The sequence below is a fragment of the Hemiscyllium ocellatum genome, chromosome 3 (genome assembly GCF_020745735.1).
Source record: "Hemiscyllium ocellatum isolate sHemOce1 chromosome 3, sHemOce1.pat.X.cur, whole genome shotgun sequence".
NCBI lineage: Eukaryota > Metazoa > Chordata > Chondrichthyes > Orectolobiformes > Hemiscylliidae > Hemiscyllium > Hemiscyllium ocellatum.
In genome coordinates, this window is record NC_083403.1 from 140,110,565 (window position 1) to 140,136,066 (window position 25,502).

Sequence of the window (25,502 nt, forward strand, 5' to 3'; positions counted from 1 at the left end):
GCCTGCTCTCTAGTCCTTTGTATCTTCTTTAGTCATAGGAGAGATCCCAAAGATTTCATATAAGGCCCAAGCAATTTCTTCCCTTTCCTCCCTCATTATTCTGGGACAGAACCCATCATGACCTGGGGAGTTGTCAATCTGAATACTTTTCAAAACATCAAACACCTCCTCCTTTTTATTTTACATTGACATGGTCTAGATTAAAGTGAACTGCATTAGCTTTATTGTCACATGTGCTCACGAGTACAGTAAAAAGTTTACAAGTCACCACTTACAGTGCCATTGTAAGTACAAAGGTACCTAGCTATGGATTCCTGAGTACAAATTCTTAGACAAAAATTAGAAAAACTAAGAAATAGGAAGTTCACAATAACAGCTCTTCCATGATAACATAATGAAGCAAGAAAAGAAAATTCAAGACAAAGCCCACTTAATCCATTTCATGGCTCTGTGATCAAGGACCCCACCTGCCACATCCATCCCCCACCCCACACCCCCAACCCCCCCTCCCACACACCCCCCTCCCCTCCGTGTGAATAAAGTGTTAAGAGCTGAATAAAAAGTGAATGGATGACTTATGAGCCAATTCATTATGGCAGACATAATGACAAATAATCAAAAATAAGACAAACCAAATGCCTAGAATAACTAGGTATCAGAGTTGAGTCTACTCACACTTTTTGTATGAATCTATTAACACGCTTGATCACCTGCAAGGACTCATTATTCAGCCCGTTGACACTCCACTTACTATTTGTACTTATCTGTTGATACTCTTTATTACCTGGAATTATCTTGCCATTATCTGTCCCCCTATTTATTCTGTGCCTGTGTATCTCCCTCCACTACACCTGATGAAGGAGCAGTGCTCTGAAAACTTGTGATTCTACACAAACCTGTTAGAGCATAACTTAATGTTGTGTGACTTCTGACTTCGCCCAATATAATTGGTTCAGTTAAACATTTGATCAATGGCAATCTCCGCAATGAGTGATTGTTGATGTAGTATTGGTGAAGCCATAAAGGTGGAGGCAATGCTTTGGACTCGAGTGTTGTCTGCTCTACTATAAGGAACAGTGAATGGATACACTGTTGAATCATCAGTTAACAGGTCCATCACTAAGTCTATGTTAGAAGGGAGGTCTTTGATGAAACAGTTGAAGACAACTGCTTTGACACACTTCACCAAACTCCTACATGACTCTGAAATTAACCTGCATGAACCACAATTATTTCTCTCAGTAACAAGTATGTTGCCTGTTAGTGGAGAAATTAAACTTCAGGTTTGCTATGGATCCTTGATACCAGTATCAACTGGACATTGCTTTGATAAAGAGGAATGCTGCTCTCACAATACCTCAAGTATTTAATTTATGTGCGTATATGAACTCAATCTTTGAAACAATATGCAACTTGGAGGGTTTACAGATTATTAAAAATAAGAATACTTTGATGGCAATATTAATAACTTATTGTTACATTATTGATCATTGAGTTTTTAGGCCAAGTTGACTGATAATTGGCTTTGCTAAAGCTACGCTTTTTGTGAATGGTACATATTTTACATTGGCAGGTATATACTAGTGCCATAGTGTGGGCGGCACGGTGGCACAGTGGTTAGCACTGCTGCCTCACAGCGCCTGTAGACCCGGGTTCAATTCCCGACTCAGGCGACTGACTGTGTGGAGTTTGCACATTCTCCCCGTGTCTGCGTGGGTTTCCTCCGGGTGCTCCGGTTTCCTCCCACAGTCACAAAGATGTGCGGGTCAAGTGAATTGGTCAAGCTAAATTGCCCGTAGTGTTAGGTAAGGGGTAAATGTAGGGGTATGGGTGGGTTGCGCTTCGGCGGGTCGGTGTGGGCTTGTTGGGCCGAAGGGCCTGTTTCCACACTGTAAGACTAATCTAATCTAATCATAACTAGAATGGAATGGTTTGGTTGGTAAGTGGACCATCCTAGTGGCCTGATAGTCTTCAGCATTACAGACAGGATGTGATCATAATACACTGCTTTTAGATTGTACTAAGTACTCCCAGAAACTATCTTACAAATGACGTATAGCAGCTTCCAGGGTCAGACGTAGGTGGTCTAACCATTTCAAATTACACTGCAATCCTCTCTTTCACCTAACTGACCTTAAGGCAAGTAAAGGGAGGATTGCAGATATTGGAGATCAGAGTTGAGACTGTAGTGCTAAAAAAGCACAGCAGGTCAGGCATCATCCGAGAAGGACAATAATCAACGTCTCGGGCAAAAGCGCTTGATCAGGAAAGTCAGTTAGCTCAGGTGACCGGATGGCTGTTTTGTGGACACATTGCCTGAGTTCAAATCCCATTCCAGCGAAGGTTACCATGAAGAACCCTCTTTCTCAACCTCTCCCATTACCTGTGCTGTGGTGACCCTCAAGTTAAACTGCTGCCAGTCACCTCTTGCACTCTCTCTAATGAGAGCACAACCTCATTGTCCGGCAGGACAAGAGTGACTTCCCATTTTTTTTAAATGAGTCACAAAGGTCAGACCATGAACAGCTGGGTGTCAGCAAGGAGTGTGATTTTTGAAGAGAGAACACTCAACAAAAAGGACGATTGAAAGGGAGTCAATATAAAGGTGACAAAGGAGCAGCAAGACATTAACCTGAAGAGCTGTTCCTGGCTGACCTTAGATATAAATGTGAGAACGGCTGCCACGCTTAACAGGAGCTACAGACACTTGGTTGCATAGAACTCAAATATCACTGAAACAAAGAGACACGCTGTCAAAGGTTTACAACTTGTACTCATCAGGATTGATGCAAGAATGCCAGATTTCAAAGGCAGCAACAATTTATGCTATATAACAAAAGGATGGGCTGATTGGTTGTTCAGTCAGCATCAATTGATCAGATGTTGCCTGGAGAATGCACCAGGGAGCTGCTGTTCCCCACATCAATGTAGCGAAAGTTTTACTTTTGAGGTACCATTCATCTCATGGTGTGTTAGACAGGAGTGTTAGCATGGATGAGTCTATTTCCTATATTTGTGTACGATTATTTGATTGCTTCACAGAGCTACATATGGACCAAGAGCAAAGCACATCTACAGATCACCCATCATCATAGAAGACCAATGTGTAGCTGCGAGTGTGCAGGGCTCCCACCTGCTGACGTGGGTCTTTGGCGATATTGACTAATACAGTCTCGTTATGTCGACTGTTCATGCATCCATAACACTTTGCTCTCCACTTTCCACATGCTGGAGTCAAAATAAGGATAAATAATGTTACTAACAAACTAGGATGCTGGTAGTTCGGTAATTAAGGTAGAAATCTTTCTGAGAATTCACTGGAACTGAACCCTTCACTGTTTCCAATAAAACAATGTGACGCTAGTAGGTACAGTGGTCATATCTAGGTTCTAAACCAGGAGTCCCACTTGCTTCAGAGTTTAGATTAGATTACTTACAGTGTGGAAACAGGCCCTTCGGCCCAACAAGTCCACACCGACCCGCCGAAGCGCAACCCACCCATACCCCTAACACTACAGGCAATTTAGTATGGCCAATTCACCTGACCTGCACATCTTTGTGACTGTGGGAGGAAACCGGAGCACCCGGAGGAAACCCACGCAGACACGGGGAGAACGTGCAAACTCCACACAGTCAGTCACCTGAGGCGGGAATTGAACCCAGGTCCCTGGCGCTGTGAGGCAGCAGTGCTAACCACTGTGCCACCGTGCCGCCCTGTTGTATCATAACATCTCTGAACAGACGGATTTGAAAATATCTGTACCTTAAAATTGGAAAAACAATTGAAGTGTTTTTATTCAAGCTGGTCTCTTTAGTCGGAGCATCACTGACCTCAGAAAAGCAATTAGTGTCTGCTCCCCCTACTGTTGGTTTTTATATTGCTTCTGTCACTATATTCTTTGTAAATAACAAGCACTCAATTCTCAAACCTGGTGTCCTCTAATGGAAAAGGATGGTTGCTCCTTGATTTACTATTCCATTTCCCGACAGCTACAGAGTTAAGGGATGTGATTAGAAGCAACCACGACACTGGACCAGAGACCAATTTCGGAGACTCTGGAATGCCTAACCCTCTGCAGTGCCACTGCACCCTCAATGATATCGGTCCTTTGCCAGATGAGATGTTAAACCAAGCTCACTCTTGCTCACTCAGGTGGGCAGAAAAGATCTTACTGTTTTGAGAAAAAGAGCTGTGGGTTATTCTAAGTGTCCTCACCAACATGTATCCCTCAATCAACCTCACAATAATAATTTATATTGTAACTTCTCTCCATGCTGATTGTCAAAGCACGCAGGAGACAAACTAGCTGCCATGTTTCACTGGCTTACAGCAGTCATTACACTGCAAAGTTTAATGAATGATTGTGCACCCTACTGGTTTCATGGGTAGCCGTGCCTCCGGAAAAGAAAAGGAAAACAAAGTCAAAAAACCTTCACTTACCTTTAAAGTGACTCTGATATCCAGGTATCAAAATTGAGGTTCATAATGGCCAAGAGTTATATGTTTCTTTGTGAAATTGAATGTATGCATACAGGTAGCTGTCCCAGTGAAGGACACTTTCAAGTACAGGTATAAGCTTCATAAGACCATAAGACATTGGAGCAGAAATTAGTCCATTCAGCCCATCGAGTTCTGCTCTGCCATTTAATGATGGCTAATAATTTTCAGAACACCATTCTCCTGCTTTCTCCCCATTACCCTTGATCCTCAAGAATCTATCCATCTCCGTCTTAAATATTTCAATGACCTGGCCTTCACAGCCTTCTGTGGCAATGTATTCCATAGATTTTCCCACTTTCTGGCTATGTTGGCACTGATCAGATGCAAGGATATTGTTTCAGTGGTGTGAAAGAAGATAGACTTGTTTAGTAAAATACATTCTTAAAAAGCAGAAATTAATTCTCTGTCTTATCTGATAGGATCATCACATTTCTTTCAATATTGAGTAGCAGTAAATAACCTGTGGGTGATGAACTGATCACCCAGACCAACTATCTATTCAGGATACAAGTTGGTCACTTTGAATTCCTCCATTTCAAACAAAAGTCCCCTCGTTTCTTTTGGGAGTAACCTAAGTGTCTATTAGGAAATAGACAGTAATGGGAGATAATGATTAAGGGAAACAGTAAGGTGTTCACTGCTTTAAATGTTATAAAATATGTTACAAAGCAAATAATTATGATTCACAAGTACTACATATCCTGCAAATATTCTGAACTTTAAAGGTGCTGTTGGTGTTTAAGGAAGGTGACAACTTTTACATTTATTTTCGATTGCGTTTGCAGCATATCCAAAATGTGACAGCCAACTTGTGCAAACGAGATTCCATAGATAATGAAATAATTTCCAAGCATAGCCATTTTGGCCAAGTTGACAAGGTGTTAGGACACAGAGATCCCTGACTCTGCTTCAAATAGTTTTGAAAATTCATTCACAGGATATGAATGTTGCTGTCTACTCCAGCAATACTGTCTACTCCAGCAATACTGGCTACTCCAGCAATACTGGCTACTCCAGCAATACTGTCTATTTCTATCTCAGAATGTCCCGGAGAAGGTGGTGATGAGCTGTCTCCTTGAACAGCTGCAGTCCGTAAGTTGTACAGAAAAAATTATCACTGCTAACATGGACTTGGAGAAGATTGGTGTTGGAAAGTTAGACATAACAATCAAAATGCAATGATTGCTGGACAGAGCAAAGGAGAAGTCTATAAGTGTGGTGCTGGAAAAGCACAGCAGGTCAGGCAGCATCCGAGCAGCAGGAGAATTGATATTTCAGACATAAGCCCTTCCCTGCCTGCTCCTCAGATGCTGCCTGACCTACTGGGCATTTCCTGTGCCACACTTTCCAACTCTGATCTCCAGCATCTGCAGTCCTCACTTTCTCTAGAGCATTATAAAAGTATCTAATCTGGTACTTGAGCACTAAAAGAGAAGGCACTCATGATTCTGAGCAGTAATTGCAGACAACTCAAACTACAGGAGTTATGGTCAGAATCCAACTTGTAAGCTCAGGCTATCTGGCTGGACATACTTGGAAGCCACTTCCACCCATTTCAGCCTGGTCCCTTTTGCTTTAAAGGTCACAAATGTCCTTGCCTTCAAAGCTTGACAAAAAGCAGAAGGCTGTAATTTTCAGCATCAGTGCCCACAACAGACAATGGTGTACCATTAATGGGGAAGGCATGAATTATGCTGCGAGAACTTTGGAATGAATTTGAGGGAAAAGCAAAGGACCGAGAATGAGATAGCAAGACCACAAATGATCTGAGGGAGGAAAAAAGCTGCCCACATCAAATTAGAGGATTTGGAGAGAACAGCCCAGTTTAAAGTAAGAACATCAATGGGAAAAGAGAACTACTTGGATTGAGGAAGGAGAAGGGTGAAGAACTGGAATGAATTGTGGCACAGGGAAAAGCATTCGTTTGACTTGGTGATGGGGGGGGTGGGGGGAGGGACAAGCATACCCACTAACTAGACAACAAAGACGAGAGAGGTAAAAACAATGACTGCAGATGCTGGAAACCAGATTCTGGATCAGTGCTGTGCTCTTCCAGCACCACTAATCCAGAACAAAGACTGTATGAATATTCAATTTGAATGTGTGGATGGAAGCAAGAGTGTCACATAGATGTATAGCAGAGAGGAGGATAAGAAAAGTGCCACAGCATCAAAAAGGCAGAAAAACTCCCTGAGACACGGTGATGGTATTCTTATCAATCTATGATTTACATGGCTTTAGCATTTATGGGATTTAAATCATTGGCCAAGATTTAAAATATTGAAAAACATCATTTCATAGGCAGAACACAGCAGCTTTAAAGATGATTGAACATTAGCATTGCAGAAATCTGCAAATTGTCAAGCCTCTGTAATAGAGCCAACCAGTCTGGAAGAATCCACCAGAGACAGAGGTACGTAAATGAGCCATTTTCTACCCATTCACAAATCATCTAGACAACCTGTGCCTTCATCTGGGTTTACAAGCCATTAGATGTAATCAATGTAGACAATGGGCTCTGGGTGAGAAAGGAACTCTTTCATCTCTAATCTAAACTTGTCTAAAACACCAACCTGGAATAAACTTGCTCTGGACATATTTGGAAGTCTGGTCAGTTGGTGAGAGGGGATCATGTGATGACCAAGTACCATTCTTTTCTGTGTTCTGCATTTTTTCATGCCATAAAGCTGAAGAGGAAAGATACAGAAGAAGCAGAACACTGATTCTCAGGACACTGACACTCTCTCTCTATCCAACAGATTTGAGCCCGACCTGATTAGTCACAATCCACACACTGGAGACAGTGTTTTAAGAACCAATCCAGCAGAGTCTGCTTCCAGAAACAAGACCTATAACTCCTTCATTAACACCTCTGAATTGTCTCATACAGAATTCAGAAGGACCAGCAGGCTCAATCCTAAGCTGCTCAACTCCTCAATCTATATTTGATCTGTATCCCACTGACTTTTATTTGACTTCTTACAAACTAGTTAATTGATCCTCCCACATTGTACTTTACGTGTGTGTATATACGTACTCTTGAATGCATGTGTGTGTATTGTGGTACTTTCATTTTTACAATTACATTGCGTCTTAAGTACAATAAATATTTTCTTTTTTTTTCCATAAATAAGCTGTGCATTTTTATAGTCAGAGCACTTGTACAGGGAAACACTCACAGTATTGTCAAGAACACTATTTTAAAAATACAAATTGTTTTGGCCAAATTAGAAGTGGGAGAAAGAGGATCGTAATTCTACCCCTTCTCCTCTCGTCTCAACACCATCAATAGCACTGGATATTTGTATGCAGCCCAAAGAGCGTTGTGGTCGTGAATATGTGTGTATTATGTCGATAACATATTTTGATTCCCCCAAGTTCAAGGCCTATCACAAAGGTTTATAGAAAATTATCAGCCGATGCTCACATTGTCAATTTGCCTTCTCCATGAAGGTCTACATGGACTGGTGTTGAAGCAAATTAAATTACCGAGGCGTCTACGCAGCTGCCCAATGCTAAGAGCCATGGAATATGTGATGTGGGAAAATATTTTTGAAAACGTTTGTTTGTTATGTCATAGAAATTAACTATAGAAATTCTCACGCTTAATCTAGAAATGATGCATTTTGTGGATGATAAGGCAGTATCTGAAATCCCTATCAATCTTGAACATATAAGAAGCCATGTTGCTGGATGGACAAAGGAGAGTTCAATCTATTTCACTTCCAGGCATCCCAATTATCCCATTATATCGAGTTAATGGAGTTGTTGACTAATATGTAATAGCAATCAATAAAGATTGGTAAATTATAGCCTCCTGCATTTTACAAGGAAGACACAGCAATTGAGAGCTGTGGAAACATTTTCCTTGATAACAATATTCTTTTTATCTCTTCCAGTCATTAGTATAACTATCAAAAGCCTTGGATACATTACTAGAATTATTTCTTTTCTCTTCATCTGAATAACAATATTCATCAGGGAGTTGAGCTGAACTATGCATTATGACAGCCACAGTTGTCTGTGTGCAATACATTGAAATGTAGAATGAAAAGCTGAATAAAGTATAAAAGTGAGCTTGAAGTCTCCCAATCTAACCTTCAATATATTGCAGATTATGTGATGAATTGAGTCCCCTTGCAAATATCTTTTAAAAAAAACTTACATTTCTTTTTTCTCTTCTCAAAATACAAGTCCAGCTTTTCTTGGGTCTACATCAGTGTTTAATAATTTTGGCTGTGCAGTATGAAAAACAGCAAACCAGCTTGGATAGATTACGCACCACTAAGGGAGTGTGCTTGATTACCTATGTAGGCATTGAAGAACATTTGGGGAAACTACGTAGAGCTTATGGAGCAAGTGCCAATTTGACAGCTGTCTGCAAAGGAGACATGGAGGCTTGAGGGGCCAGGAGCAGATGCAATGTTTTTGGATTGTACTGTCCACTGCTACAAGTATCTTCAGCTCTAATTTGTCCAAAATGATGAAACTTTAGACTCAAGAGGCTTTGAATATCAGATTTTTAGGCTCTCAATCCTTTCTATTGTTTCAGAGTGTATTCTTTCAGAGATAAGAGAGAGAAGTATTGAAATAGCTGGATCACAAAATTTTCATTGAAGAATTGCAGCATAGCATCACACTTGCTGTTCACACTGAAATATTATTTAGAACGGAAGAGTAAACACTTTTTGAGGATATTATAATGATCAGTAACAGACAGAAAAATCAGTTACCTCTTCTCAAACCATTTCTATTGGTGAGGAACACCCAATCATCATTTACATTTAATCTTTCCTGTTCCATGAAACTGTTCCCAAAAGTCATATTGGACTCAAAGCATTAGGTACATCGCCAGGGATGGGACAGGAATCCTGACGCGATATCTGAGCAGGCAGCATCCTGCTGCCTGACCTTCTGCACTTTTCCATCAACACATTTTCAGCTCTGATCTCCAACATCTGCAGTCCTCACTTTCTCCTAGATATCTGAGCAGCATAGCCAAAACACAATGTACCATCAGCTGCCTCCCTTCATAACCCTAGGAATTCCTTTTAGCACTTCTCTCTCTCCATAGATAATGCCAGATGTGATGAGTTTCTCCAGAACCTTGTTTTTATTTCAGAGCTTCAGCATTCACAGTATTTTGTTGCTATTAAAGGGAAATAAATTGGTTGTACCCCAATCCAGAATATAGAGATATACAACTAAAAGGGCTACGTGAATGTTTGAATTCAGGTGGAAGCTAAAGCACTGAGGTTTAGACCAGATATATCAGAAAGTGGATTTAAGTGCGAGAAAGAATTCCCAGGGTTATGAAGAGAGGCGGCTGATGGTGCATTGTGGCCAGGTACTTTTTCAGGATCCCTGTCCCATCTTTTAGTCTCCTGACTATGTACCTAAAATACTGAATAACAGCATGTTTTAAATTAACAGGAAAGGTTTACTTAAATGTCTTGTTAGCAACACTGACAAAAAACAAAAATATATGACAACCATATTGCCTGGACATTGAAAGTAATTTATTTAGCACAATGTGAGAATCTCTTGCTAAATCCTTGCATCCAATTTAGGCCCCATACTTTCAAAGAAAGTGGAATATGTATTCCACAGTATTTAAAACAATTTGTACTACATCAATCCAACAGCATCATTAACCAAAATCCTTGTGTAACCTTTTTTAGCTACATTGTCTGGTTCTACATGTTGTCACTATATAGGCAATTTCTTCAATATGGTATTTGGAATATATTTCGATGATCAGTAAAAGCCAGAAAAATAGGTAATCACATCTAAACTCTTTTCTGATATTGCTAAAGAATGCTCTGTCATCATGTACATTCTACGTTTCCTATTCCATTATGTAGTGCCCTACATATATCTGCGTCACAGCCCATTTTCTTCACCTCATGTTTAATTGGTCCAGATCATTTTTTTGGTGATGAATGTCTCATTTATTCACATCACGTTGCTGCATATCTTTATATCATTAGCAAAATGCTATAACCTTACAAAAGTATTATTCTCTAAAGCATGGAAGAAAAAGAAAAGACTTGCATTTATAGAGCATTTTCAATGGACTCAGAAGGTTTCAAAAAGTGCTTTACAGAAAATGAAACTTACTGTTTAAAAAGAGTGTAGTCACCATTACAGTGTCAAAAACACTCTAAACCATTTATGAGCACTGCACAGATAGCAGGGTCCCAGAACAAACTCAATGGGATTCTACATGTCTGTACTCCAACGATTATAAAATAATACTTCTCATTACCAAGCCAGATTTTCTAACTAGCTAAGTCTTTACAAGTTTTAAAGGCAAAACTTAATCACATATCAATACAATCAAATAAATAATATCTTAAAATCCAGCTAATCGATACTATCACTTACTGTTTTTAAGTACAGTCGAAACCTCAATTTGGTTTCCACGGTTTCAGTTATCCGCGGTTTACCACGGCCCGAAAATATTACATGGAACATTCCAGAAATAATTCTGGGGGCTGCAGGGGAGGGAAATTTCCCAGTTAAACGATAGGGTTCACTACTATCTGCGGTTTCAGGCATCCGCGATAGGTCTTGGAACATATCACCTGCGGACCCAGAAAGGGGGGGGGGGAGTGAGCCACCTGTATTTTACTCTTTGAATGAGAACCAATCCTGCAATAATACTGTGAAGTAATTATGCCAGAACAAATATATGGTTAATGGTGGCTAGTTTTAGATGACTACTCCTTCAATATTGAGATAACATTTGCTATTTCCGAGCAGGGAGGCCAATTGATTAAAAGTGATACCCAATGATATAACTTTGTGAATTTTCTTTAATTTGCTTGAGAAATCGATGACTACCCCAGCAAGAGAAAAATAAAATTTCTCCACGTCACCAAAATCTTATCTTCAGCAACAATGTTACAATTTAGGACATGGAAAAAAATATTTTTGTCTTTCCAATGTGCTTCCCTTTCATGACATTAACCTACCTCACTGGTACATTCAAGGTATTAGTCATAAGTAGCAAGTTAAGAGTTATTTTATCTCAAATTTCAAAGAGATTTTAAAACTACAACTAATTAAGAATGGTTTAAAAATTCCTGTGTTTTCAATTCAAAATGCTGTTTTAAAAATGCTGCAATCTTTGCCTCCCATTCCTTCTCCTAATGCACATGAGAGAAAGAGAGAGAAATGGTCCACATTGATAATACAGAAACAAATCAACTCAAGGTATAGAAGGGATTCAGAATGCAAGTAGAATTGACTTAAAATCATGAAAGGAATGTAATTTAATTGTTAATAAATAACTGAGCTTTGGTGTTAGTGACTATGAATAGGAGGCATAGTTTGCTCAGGAGGCCAGCAGAAAACAAATCAGATGGTTCGCACTTTGAAATAAAATAGAAAATATGAATAAAGAAAAATGCTCAATAGTTAATAGAAGCAATAAAAACAAGAAGTGAATGAAATAAAATTGTGATAAATCCCTTGGCTTTTAAATAATAATCCCTACAACTGATCAAATTTATTGCTAAGCTTTTGAAACAGTTCCGAGAACGTGCTTGGAGTTCAGTTTAGCTGCTAACCAAATTAATCATATTAACTGTTCAACCTCATATCTGATTGTAACTGATTCATTCTGATCTTAATGATCACTAAGATCATTATGATCAAGAGATAAGTTGAATCCTATTAACAAACCACCATTGTATTGCTCTGAAGTCATGCCATGGATTATAAACATTAAGCACAAGTCTTCTTTTTAATTAACTAGGTTCAAATAGTGGAGAAGAACTTCAAGGTAAGTGCTAAATTCTATTATCATCCCATTACCTCAAGAAATCTGCAACCAAATGTGATACAAGTGTTGAACACTGACAACAGAGTATAAATTACAATGTAAAAAGAAATGCTCTCACCAACCTTTCAATAAGAAATGATTATCTGGCTTAATCAGACATGTAACAGTCTAAACACGGAACAAGTCCTTGTTATGCAGGTAAAGAAAACTGTATTCAGATAATCACTTTTATAATGGAAATTTGGTTTCATTTTTTGATAGTTGAAAATCAATTTTTTGCGTTTGTAATCCTAATTGATGTTTTGACCCTCCACTAACATAGGAAGAATACTGTGTTGCTAACTTGTGAAATCTTAATATGTGCTCCATACAAGAAAATTGTCTGCCAGCACTAAGAAAAGAAACCTTTTTAGATATTTTTGAAATTGAAATGCCACAGATTATAAAATGTTCCTGTTTCATGTCAACCACCCAAATGTTACATTAACTAAAAACTTCTTTCAGGTTTAGTAGTAATCCATACCTGTGACGTTAACTTGGACTCATGGCTGTAGGGTGAATTTGATATCATACAACTCTGTGCATTTCTTTCATCCTGGTCTTGCTGCATAAAGGAGTCTCCGTCAAATGCCACTCTTAGTTGCTTCTCAGAAAGTTGCCCTTCTTTGTCAATGTGACACATTGTTGCTGCTGCAATTCCTGAAATGGCAGAAACAAAGCTGTCCGGCTTTGTAAATTTTGTTTCTCTCCACGACAAATTAACAATTCAAGCAAAACTCAAACTATTTCCCCGATTTTCATTTTGTGATTGCAATGTTTACCAAGATGAAAAATGAATTGATACTGAGTGAGAACAGAAGATTATCTGTATTCAGTTGCAACGTCCTACACCTTAATTTCTCTAGTTGCAATAGATCAGTGAAGACTCTGCTCCAGCCGCACACTTGAGCATTGACCTTAGCACTTTACCCCTTCCAAGTCAGCCTCCCAGTTTTCACTGTAGCCTGTAGCTTCCTTTATTTCTGGAAATATGCCAGAAGGTTGCCCATCAGCTCCCTTAACAAGTGTGCCAATAAAATCACAGACAACTCAAAATCTTCCAAGGCAGCAATCCAGACCTCAAACCCCTATGGAGTCCTGGCGTCATTCCTGCTACAGTTAATTTGTTCCTTCTCACGAGGCATACCAACCAGCAACTTATGAAAATTGACAATGAAAGCTAGAATCCAATTCCTAATCTCATTCTCAGGCCATCTCCACACACCAGTGTCAGAGAAGTTGTGGAATATTTGGCCCAGGGTCTTCCTTATTAAAGAAATTCAGCGATAATTGATTTTACCTATTTATTGTACATAGAATCTATGATCTCAAACTCAGGAGGGTTTGTCTGTAACGAATAGCAAGGCTTATTGTGGCAATGTCTGCCATGCAAAGATTGTAACAGGCCACAAGGTGGAAATGATTGATCATGTAATTTGTCAAAATATTTCCTTTACTGGGATTGACATTTTCTGTGTTACCTTCTTAAGATGTTCTTACTCATATTCCTGCGCTGTGTCAGAGTTAAGTTAATATTGGAAAAGGTTTTTTTCAATATCAACATGTAAAATGTAATTAAGATGTCCTGAATAATGATTAGGGAGGTGATGGCCCAGTAATATTAACACTAGACTAGTAATTCAGAGACACAGATAATGTTCTGGGACTTGGGCTCAAATCCGGTCATGGAAGATTTCAAATTCAACAGGAATTAGAGTCTAATGATGACCACAAAACCATTATTAATTGATGGGGAAAAACCATCTGGTTCGCTAACATCCCTAAGGAAGGAAATCAGCCTCTCTTACTTCATCTGGCCAATATTTGACTCTTAACTGCCCTGTGAGCAGTTAGGAATGGGCAAAACATTCTGACCTAGCCAACATGTGCCAACACGAATAAATAGAGTACTTCGAGTTCATTAAGTTTATAGAAAACTTTTGTTGCTTTGTGCTTTACTGACGTGAAGGAGGCTTAAAATCCTCAATCAAGAGACATGGTTCCAAATGCTGTGCATCCTCCTGAGTCACAAACCTTACTGTATCTCACTCACGGATGATAAAAGCATCAAATACTTGAAAGACAACATGAGGCTTGGGAACTTAACTGATGCTTTTTATGTGGAAAAAAAAACAATTAGTAGCAAATAAGTTTGAGATGAAAGACAATGTAGCTATGTTAAAGGGCTGGTATATTTCTGTTGCATAATAATTTTCTGTAAATGGAATACGATCATTAGACTACAAATAGAGAGCAGATGTAGAGACAGACTCACTGGTAGGGTATCCTAGTAGGGTATTTAGAAACTGGAAGTACTTGGAATGCACTGGTCAGTGAAGTCAGGTTATGTCATGTATACCTGATCTCCATGCTTCCTGTCCAGTGAACTCACCAATTCAGAACAGTTTACTCATAGTCATCAATCTCATCTCTAATTAGGACAAGATGGTACAGAAAACCTGAGAGAAAGACAGAGAGCTCAGCATGGCTCATGAGCCACCTTAATTCTAACAGTCACAAAGGAGGAGGCACTCAAGATAAGGTGAATGCTGGTGACCCTGGTAACAGAATGAAATACCAAACAGCCACATGATATTCAGTATTTTTAACCAAATGTGGGCAGCCAAATGAAGTATGATTATGTGCATGATGCTCAGGTAAGATCTTCTCATTTTTACAGTTCTTTTTACATTTTTACACTGTCTTTAATATCCTACAGACCCATTGAGTATCCCACAAGTGGTGGTGCAGGAGAAAGACAAAGACTCAATGTGAGAATGTACTATCAGACTCATGGAGATGATCAGCTCAGATACACACAAATCCACTCGGACATGTAGTTTTCCAATAGTGTTTCACACATCAGAAAATCGACAAGAGTAGATGATGCGGGTGACAGAAACAGCAGTGAGAAGTCCCATCTCAGATGACTCAGGATATTCCAAACTCAGCACAACTAGACCTAGGATCTGAGCCTCAATGACCAAAGACGATAAGTTTGAGGGACAAGTAGAAATATGTGAAATACTGTTAGACTCCTCAAATCCCTCTGTAAAAGTGCACAATGCTGCTGAAGATTCTGTCTCCAGCATGAATGATATAACATCTCAGGTCTTGGTAATGAGGTCTTTGCTCCTGGAAAGAGGGAACACAGATGTGGAGTGTCAAATGTGACAGCCTGATGAAGGCATGTACCATACCTTTAAGAGAGGGTGAATATTGTTCTGCACTGAAAGCTTACAAAAGCACCCTCAGAACGTACTGGAAAATTGAAAATAAAACATTTAGCTGTGAAATAGATACCTAAGTTGGTTGCTATTTTAGACAATTCAAATTTAAACAGTTTAAATTATGCGCCAGTACACTAAAGCCCAATCAAATCTGAATTTATTATTTTGCCAACATCAAACCAATGAGAGGATCCAATGTTGGGGATATAGAAAACAGGCATTTGGAAAGTCAGACTGAGCAACTGCCATTGAAATCCACCCCCCCCCAAACAAAAGGTATCTTTTCACACAAAACATATTTGCATAAAAATAAAGATGACAACCCAGAGAGATCTTCAGCCTGAAGAAGAAAAACACTGATGATGACAGCTGCTGTATGGTTATGAAATTAAGTTAATGCAACTTTAGTAAGTGTCTTATTGGAACAGTATATTGTTACAGAGTTGGAGGCAGATAATAAGCAGTTAAGAGAAGGGAGGACTTAGAGTTGCGAACAATTGTTGTTTAATGTTCACTTTTAGATTTAAAGAATAAATTGATATTATTTTCTTTAAATAGTGGAACTTGGGAGTTCTCTGTAACTCATTTTATCAGATTACAAGGCAAGGTGAGTTTTTTTGGGTGTGTTTTAGTTAACAGAAGGGTTCACCACTGTGTCATAACACTTAGTGTGAACAGCAGGTATTTTGAATGGTTTTCACACTCAGAATGTGACCTCGGACAGAACTGATCAAATCTCTGCCTTGGGACCTTCAGTATCTCGCTGATGCGCATCAGGGTGAGCTCCAGTTCAGGAGTATGTGTAGAGTGGGAGGATGGAAAAAAGAAGTTGAAGTGAGGGTCCTGCTGAGAGCATCTGAATGTCTTATCAGTGCCCCCACCTCACTCAGTGATCCATATGAGCTCAGACCTCCATTTTGTTTCACTGCCTTGCCCCACTCTTCCCCGCAACCCACAAGGGTCTGATTGTCTTTGTTTTGCTTTTACCAAAGCTGACCTTTATTCTGTCACTAACAGCTCATATGAGCATCTACACTGGGCATTGCATTTTTTTCTCCAATCATTGCTATTACTTTTGTTATTTGTTTTGCGATACATATGATCTCTAATCCCACTCATCCTCTGACCATCCTCGACCTACCTGCTCCAGGAAGTTCTCTCTCCCTTTTTCCTACATTGTAAACCCATCACTTCTCCACCTCTCACTTCAGTTCTGTAGAAGAGTCACATCAGAATCAGATTGTTCGTTCTATTTTTCTCTCCTCACAGATACTGCTGGAACTGCTGTGTTCCGTTGTCCTGCAATTCTCACTGGCTTGATTGGTGTCAAGTATCTCATTATCAGGATGTAAGTTTGCTCGCAGAGCTGGAAGGTTCATTTCAGATGTTTCGTCACCAGACTAGGTAACATCATCAGTGAACCTCCGGTGAAGCTCTGGTGGTATGACCTGCATTTTTATTTATATGTTTAGGTTTCCTTGGTGATGTCATTTCCTGTGGTGTCATTTTCTTTTTTTCTCAGGGGAGGGTAAATGGGATCAAAGTCATAGAGATGTACAGCATGGAAACAGACCCTTTGGTCCAACCTGTCCATGCCGACCAGATATCCCAACCCAATCTAGTCCCACCTGCCAGCACCCGGCCCATATCCCTCCAAACCCTTCCTATTCATTTTCCCATCCAAATGCCTTTTAAATGTTGCAATTGTACCAGCCTCCACCACATCCTCTGGCAGCTCATTCCATACACGTACCACCCTCTGTGTGAAAATGTTGCCCCTTAGGTTTCTTTTATATCTTTCCCCTCTCACCCTCAACCTATGCCCTCTGGTTCTGGACTCACTGACCCCAGGGAAAAGACTTTACCTATTTATCCTTTCTATGCTCCTCATAAATTTGTAAACCTCTATAAGGTCACCCCTCAGCCTCCGACGCTCCAGGGAAAGCAGCCCTAGCATGTTATCTGATCATAAGACTTTGAGAAGATTTATAGCTCAGGTTGAGCTTCTGGATGTAGGTTTGTTCGCTGAGCTGCAAGGTTCATTTTCAGATGTTTCGTCACCGTTTTAGGTAACGTCAACAGTGAGCTTCTGGTGAAGCACTATTAGTATGGCCTACGTTTGATCTATGTGCTATGTTTCCTTGTAGCAAGATACAACAACAAGCAAAATTAATGTAATTTACAAAATACCTTGCAACATCTGTAACAAACATGACATTGGACAAACAGATAGACAACTAGCCACCAGGATACGTGAACATCAACTAGCCACAAAAATACATGACCCACTCTCATTAGTATCTTTACATACATATGGGCGGCACAGTGACTCAGTGGTTAGCACTGTTACCTCACAGCCCCAGGTTCGCTTTCAGCCTTAGGTGACTGTCTGTGTGGAGTTTGCACATTCTCCCCGTGACTGTGTGGGTTTCCTCTGGGTACACCGGTTTCCTCCCACTGTATAAAGATGTGCAGGTCAGGTGAATTGGCCATGCTAAATTGCCCATAGTGTTAGGTGCATTAGTCAGAGGGAAATGGATCTGGGTGGGTTACTCTTTGGAGGGTCGGTGTGGACTTGTTGGACCAAATGGCCTGTTTCCACACTGTAGGAAATCTAATCTAATCTACAGATGAGGAAGGACAACATATCCATCTTCGGACAAGTCAAACAGAGGAATGCACAAGAATTCCTAGAATTATAGCACTCCAATCAGAATTCCATCAACAAACACACATTGTATGCGTACACACACGTGTGTTGCGTACGCATCCACACACGCATGTACGTGTACGCATACACACACGCGCATGTGTACGCATACACACACACACATACACACACATATACGTATACACACACACATATGTATGTGCACACGTACGTACGCGCGTGCGCACACACACACACACACACACACACGCGCACACAAGAAAGATGAAGATTTCAGAACCTCTTCGAAACTGGAATGCAACCAGAACAACAGAGTAATTCGTCAGTGTGTCACCAAGACTTACTGGGATTTAATCTGGGGATAGTGAACGTACCCACTCACTGGAAAGTACTGAGTGAGCTCACCTCTACCGGCAATGGAAGGCCAGTCTGAATTTGCAGTCCTCAGACAGTTAGTTGCCGACGTTGTGTGTGAGGGATATGCTGATAGTACAGGAAAATTGTGTTACCAAGTAGAAGGTCCGTCATGATCTCATTGAATGGTGGAGTGGATTCACAGGGCACAATGGCCTACTCCTGCTCATATTTATAACATTTCTGGGTTCTTAAGTAAATAAATACACTGTCATTGGAAAACCTCCTAAAAAAACATATTATAAGGTATCGTCATGTATTTGTCAAATACCATATATACTCATGGATAGGTTGACTGCATTGTCGGAGAAATTGAGCCCAATAAATCAGAGATGACAAAACGAGGATCACAGTGAAAGTGACAAGCAGTTTAATTAAACAAAATGATATTGTGGAAGAGACTGGTTGGCCAAGACTGTGGCACCTTGGGTAGTTCCTGTATATGTTGGCAGGACTGATTTCTGTGTTTTACAGGCCAGTTTCTATGTTTTTTATGTGGCCATGCTGTGGGTGGGCAGGGATATAGATCTTTCTCCCACACTCATGTATAAGTCAACCCTTTATCTTTGGCCAAAGAAGTCTGGTATTTTTCATGCACCTCGTGTGTAAGTTGACCCTAGCTTTTCAGGGGTCTCTTCCTGACCATTTATGCAGTCTTAAAGGGCATGATTGGCATATTTTTGATACAAAATGTATCACATGTAACACGCACCAGCATATATTTATACAATGCAATTTTCAAATCATTAAATTGAATGTTGATAACTATATATACTGTATATATTTATGTAATATTTACATATATACATTTGACCGGTGCATGCAAATATCTACGGTACCTTATGGCAGCCCTCAATCTTAATCTTCCTGCTGTTGCTTCAGTTTCTCAAAAGTAGGGGTCAGGTACAGTTGTGCTCTGAATTTATTGTACAACTCCCCCAATTCTTTCTGACAAAATGGTATCACGAAGAAACGAGTATACAGCACAGTTTAAACTAATAAAGTTATTGAAGTTGCAGCGAAGGACAACAATAGCATAGCTGCAAGGGAGTTCTGTGTTTCTGAAAAACTTGTTTGAGATTGAAGGAAATAAGCCACACAGTTAAAGGCTATGCCAAAACAGAAGAATGCCAACAGAGGAAAGATGAACAAATGGCCACAACTGAAAAAGATTGCTGACTGGGTAATAATTCAGTGCCATTGGAAGGGAAGCATAGTGACTCGACAGTGTGTAAGAATACGTGCTAAAAACGAAGCCAAAAAAAAATGGATTCAGTGATGTCAAAGCCAGTGCTGGATGGAGCAGTAGGTTTATGAAAAGGTCTGATTTGGTGTTTAGGCAGAAAGCCTAGATTGGCCAAGATTGTCTCCCCTCAGAACTTAATGACAAGTTAATTGGGTTCCATTGCTTTGTAATCAGAAGTCAGAAGAGAAACAGGTACAGGCTCTCGTGCATCGGCAATATGGACGAAACCCCAGTGAACTTTGATATGCTAAGGAACAGAACAGTGGACTAGATTGGAGCAAAAGCTGTTTTAGTTAAGACTACTGGCCATGAAAAGAGTCAATTTACTGTGGTATTTGGTTGTATGGCAGATGGAAAAAAGTTAAAGCCTATGGTGGTTTTTAAGCGGAAAACTCTGCCCAAACGGAAATTTCCAAAAGGCATTGTTGTCCTCGTCCATGAAAAGGGGTGGATGGATGAAGGTGGCTGGTAAGACTTGGATTAAGGAAGTCTGGAATAAGCGACCAGGTAGACTGAGAAAGGAAGAAAGCTTACTGGTTTGGGATGTGTTCAGATCACACTGAGTAAAAAGTATTATCAGTGAACTTCAAGCTAACAATACTGACATTGCAATGATTCCTGGAGGCCTTACGAGCATGGTGCAGCCACTGCACGTTAGCATCAATAAACCTTTTAAGGACTTAGTACTGAAGTAATAGGACACTTGGATTCAAGGGGGATATCTGATTGGTATGGATGGGTTGGACCGAAGGGTATGTTTCCATGCTGTATACATCTCTAATACTCTAAGGAGAAAAAAGCTTCACAAAGGGTTACAACATGCATGCTCCATTACTTACAACTGTCTATGATTGGATTGTTGAGTCCTGGAAGGGAATGAAAACTGAAATTATTGTGAAAAAAAATGTGGAATTTCTAATACTTCAAATGGTTTGGAGGCTGACTATTTATAGTCAGATGGAAGTGATGAAAACTTCAATTGACAATTCCCTTGAGAGTGAAGATGAAAATGGTCCATCCGACAATATGCTTGACTCAGACGACTGGAATGGATTATTCAGTGGTGCAAGAGATGAGGACAGTGAATTTGAAGGATTCAAATGGACCTTTGCATGTACCTGTAACTTTTGTTTTAAGCAGCTATCCCATAATATCACAACAAGGCCATGTCAACTGTAGCCATAGAAGCAGCTAGAACAGAATGCTTTTCTTTCTTTTTAAATATATATCCAGAGGTATTATCACACACAACCAAGTGGCTTTTTACCCATCACTAAGTTACCTGTGGTACTTTTCACCCATTATCCACCACCACCAAATCACCCATATTTCCAATTATTCAAACTATGTGAAACATCTGTGTAGGACAATGTAGACCACCAAAGGTGAGGGAGAGATAGAGAGAGAGGGAAGGGGACTAAATCAATTGGAGTTGGAAGGGGAGGTGACAGAATGCTTTTCCCAAATGGCCTTATTAATAAATATCGGTTGCTGCAGTGTTTGGGGAATGGGGCCATTAAAATAACTATAAATGGTCTACTTTAGGGCCTCAATTAGCCTGTAAGAGAAGGACTACTGATCTCAAACTTCTCCATCATTGTTTTAGTTGGGGGGCTGGTGGTATTAAGAAAACATAGGCTCTGCAACCAGATCTTCCCACCTGATTATCTCGCCTCTCAGCCTGGTCCTGGAGAGGGCAACAAATTCTACCCATTACCACCGAGGCAATCTTAAAAGGGGAGGGGTAAACGAGTGAGTTCAATGTTGCGGAGTTCACCATTTCTATATAGATTCTGAAATTCAGTATAAAAATTGATCAAATTTGTGGATGACATCAACAAAGAGAGGTCATCGAATCAGGGTCAAATGCAAACAATTTATGGAATGTTTCCAAGTACAATAATGGGAGTAAGAAAATCTGCTGAAGTTTAATCCCAACCATGTACCGTTCTGCAAGAATGCAGACAGCACTCATTAAAAGCTAAAATACAAGTCAGAAGAGGAATCAGTCACATTTTTATAGCTCTGTGGTCTGATCAGACCTAATTCTAGTTGTTCATTTAAAAGACATTTGGATAGGTATATGAATAGGAAAGGTTTAGAGGGACATGGATGAGATGCAGGCAAGTAGAACTCATTTAGTTAGGAAAACTTGGTCAGCTGTTTTTGTGCTGTCTGACCCTATGACAGATATTCTAGCTCTGCATATAGTGCAAGAAACCACAAGACCAGATCCATTGTGTTATGGACCTGTGTATGAAGATGGACTAGAGAAATTTATGTCGATTGTAAACCTGGAATATTATTTCAAACATGGAAAGTGAAAAATGGAAACAAATTCAGATTTATGAGAGATCAACTTAGGATGATTTACAAAACCTTCACATAGGGTGATGAGTATATGAGAAATGGATATTCAAATAGCAATGCAGGAATAAAACCTTGAACTATTTTAGAGATATTTGAATATTACAAACAAAACGCCACTAAGATTATCTAGCTGGAAACAGTAACGAATAATTTTTTGACTTGCTTGTTTTTTTTTACAATTTTGTAAAGTTTATTCTGCATGGCACTCCACCTGTAGCATGCATATTCTTTTTATCATTCTGATAAACAAGATCTAATAATCATAGTTGTGGTTCATAAACATCCAAGCTACAGGCTGCCTTTGCAGTGAAACTTTAAGATATATAAATACACTTTTACTTCTGTGGTACTTTGATTTCTTCATTCTTACCTTCATTTAGTGCATTTGCAACTTTCACAGGATCTGATGAAAGGTACAAGTTGGTATGATATGCCTTTAAATAATTGATAGGACTTGTTCCACCCGTCATACAAAACCTTTCAATTGCCAGGCCTAAAACAAAAGTTACAACATTGAAATAATTTAATGACGCCACTGTACTGTTTATTGCTGTGTGATCACCACATATTGGTAACAAAGAAATGAAATCTCTCCCTGTCCAATTCCTGCCATTAACATGCTGTAGATATGAAAATTAATTCTTCATGCAATGAAGTGGAAGATACAAGTCATGAGGTTATCCACAGCTGTAGAAAACGTGGAAAAGGAAATTATTACCTAAACAGAGAACAGCCCTCCACTATCACCTGATGAAGGAGCGTCGCTCCGAAAGCTAGTGTGCTTCCAATTAAACCTGTTGGACTATAACCTGGTGTTGTGTGATTTTTAACTTTAATCAGAGAAAGATTATAGAGTGAAATGATACAGATGGGATCTGGGTGTACACAGATGAAATCACAAAAAGTGATCATGAATGTACAGCAAGTAAGAAGGAAAGCAAATGGAATATTGCCCCTAATTGTATTTGTCTCTTTCATAACATTTCAATTAAATGTACTTTCATGTTTTTTCTGTTCTTCATAATATGTATTATCTCACACAACCAAATTCGACCACACCCACCTGCTGGTTCGCTGGTATATCCTCATTTCAGTTTTTGCAGTTCTCTTGACTGCTCACCGACTTCTGATTTTTCAGAAGATTTCAAAATTGTAATTCAAGACTCCACCTTTACACCCAAGCCCAAACATCTACACATACGGACAAGGTCCCAGCATTCACCTCTAGCGTGCATTACTTACACTAACTACTCCTGTTGTTAACCGATGTCACATTTTCATTAATACCACATAACTGAATCGTTTTGTTCTTCTGACATAGCCTTATTGAATGCTTTCCAAAACCCACAATTACAACATTTACAGCATCTACCAACCCAATAGTGACTATGATAACTGGCTATAGCAAACCTGTGTTGCTTAACATAGTGATTTCATACATTTCTATATTTATAAATTCTAAGAGCATTCTTACAACTACTAGAGATTCTTACCAGAAAAAGTCATGTTTTCTTTTACAATTTCACAGAGAAAAAAAACCTGAAGTGTCTACAAGAGCATTGTTGCATCTTAGCACATTATTCATTCCTTTATGGGGTGTGGACATCACTGGCTAGGCCAGCATTGTACTGCCTGTCACTAGTTGACCCGAGGATGTTGTAGTAAGCTGCCTTCTTGAACTGCTGCAGTCCACCTGCTGTGGCTAGACCCACAATGCCCTTAAGGGAGAGAATTTCAGGATTTTGACCCAGCAACAGTGAAGGAACGGTGATATATTTCCAAGTCAGGATGGTGAGTGGCTTGGAGGGGAACTTGCAAATGGCAGTGTTCCTATCTATCTGCCACCTTTGCACTTTGTGTTCAAGGAGTCATTTTTATTTTGCATGCGCCACAGACTTCTTGATTTGTGTGGTTTTATATTCCCTTAGCTGACGGATTAGGTCGTCTTGTGATGAAGAACATAGAAAATTGAAACAAAAGCAGGCAATATGGTGCCACAAGCCTGCTCCACCAGGTTTCCTGATTGATTTTACTTCAAATTTGACATTCCCACTAACTCCTTGAAATAACTCCATTGAGACTGATATTGCGTCACCAAGTTACCTTATATTGACACAGATCCAGCTCTCTCACAGCCAGCACTCAGAGTGAACAGAACCTCTGACACTACTATTCTTTTTTTAATCCAGACAGCACAGTCAGTCCCCTCCTGAACACAAAATGGAGAGTCCTTCATCACTGACCCAGCTCCCTCAGAGCCAGCTCTCAGAGTTGCAGTATCTCTGACACTCCACTTTTTCTTTTTTTAAAATGATTTTCCCCCACACTACCACCTAACAGCAGCAGTGTTTATTTTTCCCTAGCACCCTTGTAGTGTGAGTGCAGGTGGAGACACTCTTTTGTGTTAAGGATGTGTGACACTGCTGTTCTTTTTTTCTTATTATTTACATGTGCATTATACTTGATACTGATCCAGCTCCCTCACAGCCAGCTCTCAGAGTGAACAGGATGTCTGATACTCCTGTTTATTTATTTCCTCACTCACTGATCTAGCTCCCTCAGAGGCAGCTCTTAGAATGAACAGAACCTCTGACATTTCTATTCTCTTTCCCCCCCCACACTATCGCCTAACATTGGTAGTGTTTATTTTTCCCCAGCACCCATATTGTGTGTGTACAGATGTAGACACTACTTTTCTTATCTGTCATCCAGGGCTCCCTGATTGGATTAGATTAACACCCCCCAATCAGGAATGCATATTCTTTGAGGTCCACCTGGCTGGCATCGTTACAATCACTACACTCCTGATAATCTTGAATTGCCTTTCCCAATAGTGTGCACTTAGCTGCCGTATCAACAAGTTTAAATCTTCCAAAATGTGTTAAGTGAACCATCTGCTGCCTGAGAATTGGTTACTTGTTATGTCAAGAGCAGCTAAATATTTTCTTGTTGCTTTAAAAACAAGATTTTTGCTGGAATCTCACTTTTAAGTAATATATCCCTGTGCTTTTGGTAATTATGTTTTAGGTTGTCACATTTTCTTTCCTACCACATAACTGAATCTTTTTGTTCTTCGGACATACCCTTATTGAATGCCTTCCAAAACCCACAATTACACCATTTACAACAATCAAACAACCCCATCCATGATTATATTTGTCGACACTGATTATGATAACTGGCTATGACAAACCTGTGTTGCTTGATATAGTGAATTCATGCATTTTGACATTTTCATTAAT

General features: G+C 39.7%; 1 protein-coding gene across 1 annotated transcript in view; it reads right to left on the reverse strand.

Annotated features, from left to right (window-relative positions):
• LOC132836067 (cytosolic 5'-nucleotidase 1A-like) overlaps positions 1-25,502 on the reverse strand; it is a 72,849-nt gene that overhangs the window by 42,955 nt on the left and 4,392 nt on the right. Inside the window, exons 4-5 of the mRNA XM_060855319.1 lie at positions 22,631-22,753; positions 12,814-12,989 (exon numbers count right to left, since the gene is read on the reverse strand). Of these exons, the coding sequence (XP_060711302.1) occupies positions 12,814-12,989; positions 22,631-22,753 (299 nt within the window). The remainder of the gene's footprint in view (positions 1-12,813; positions 12,990-22,630; positions 22,754-25,502) is intronic.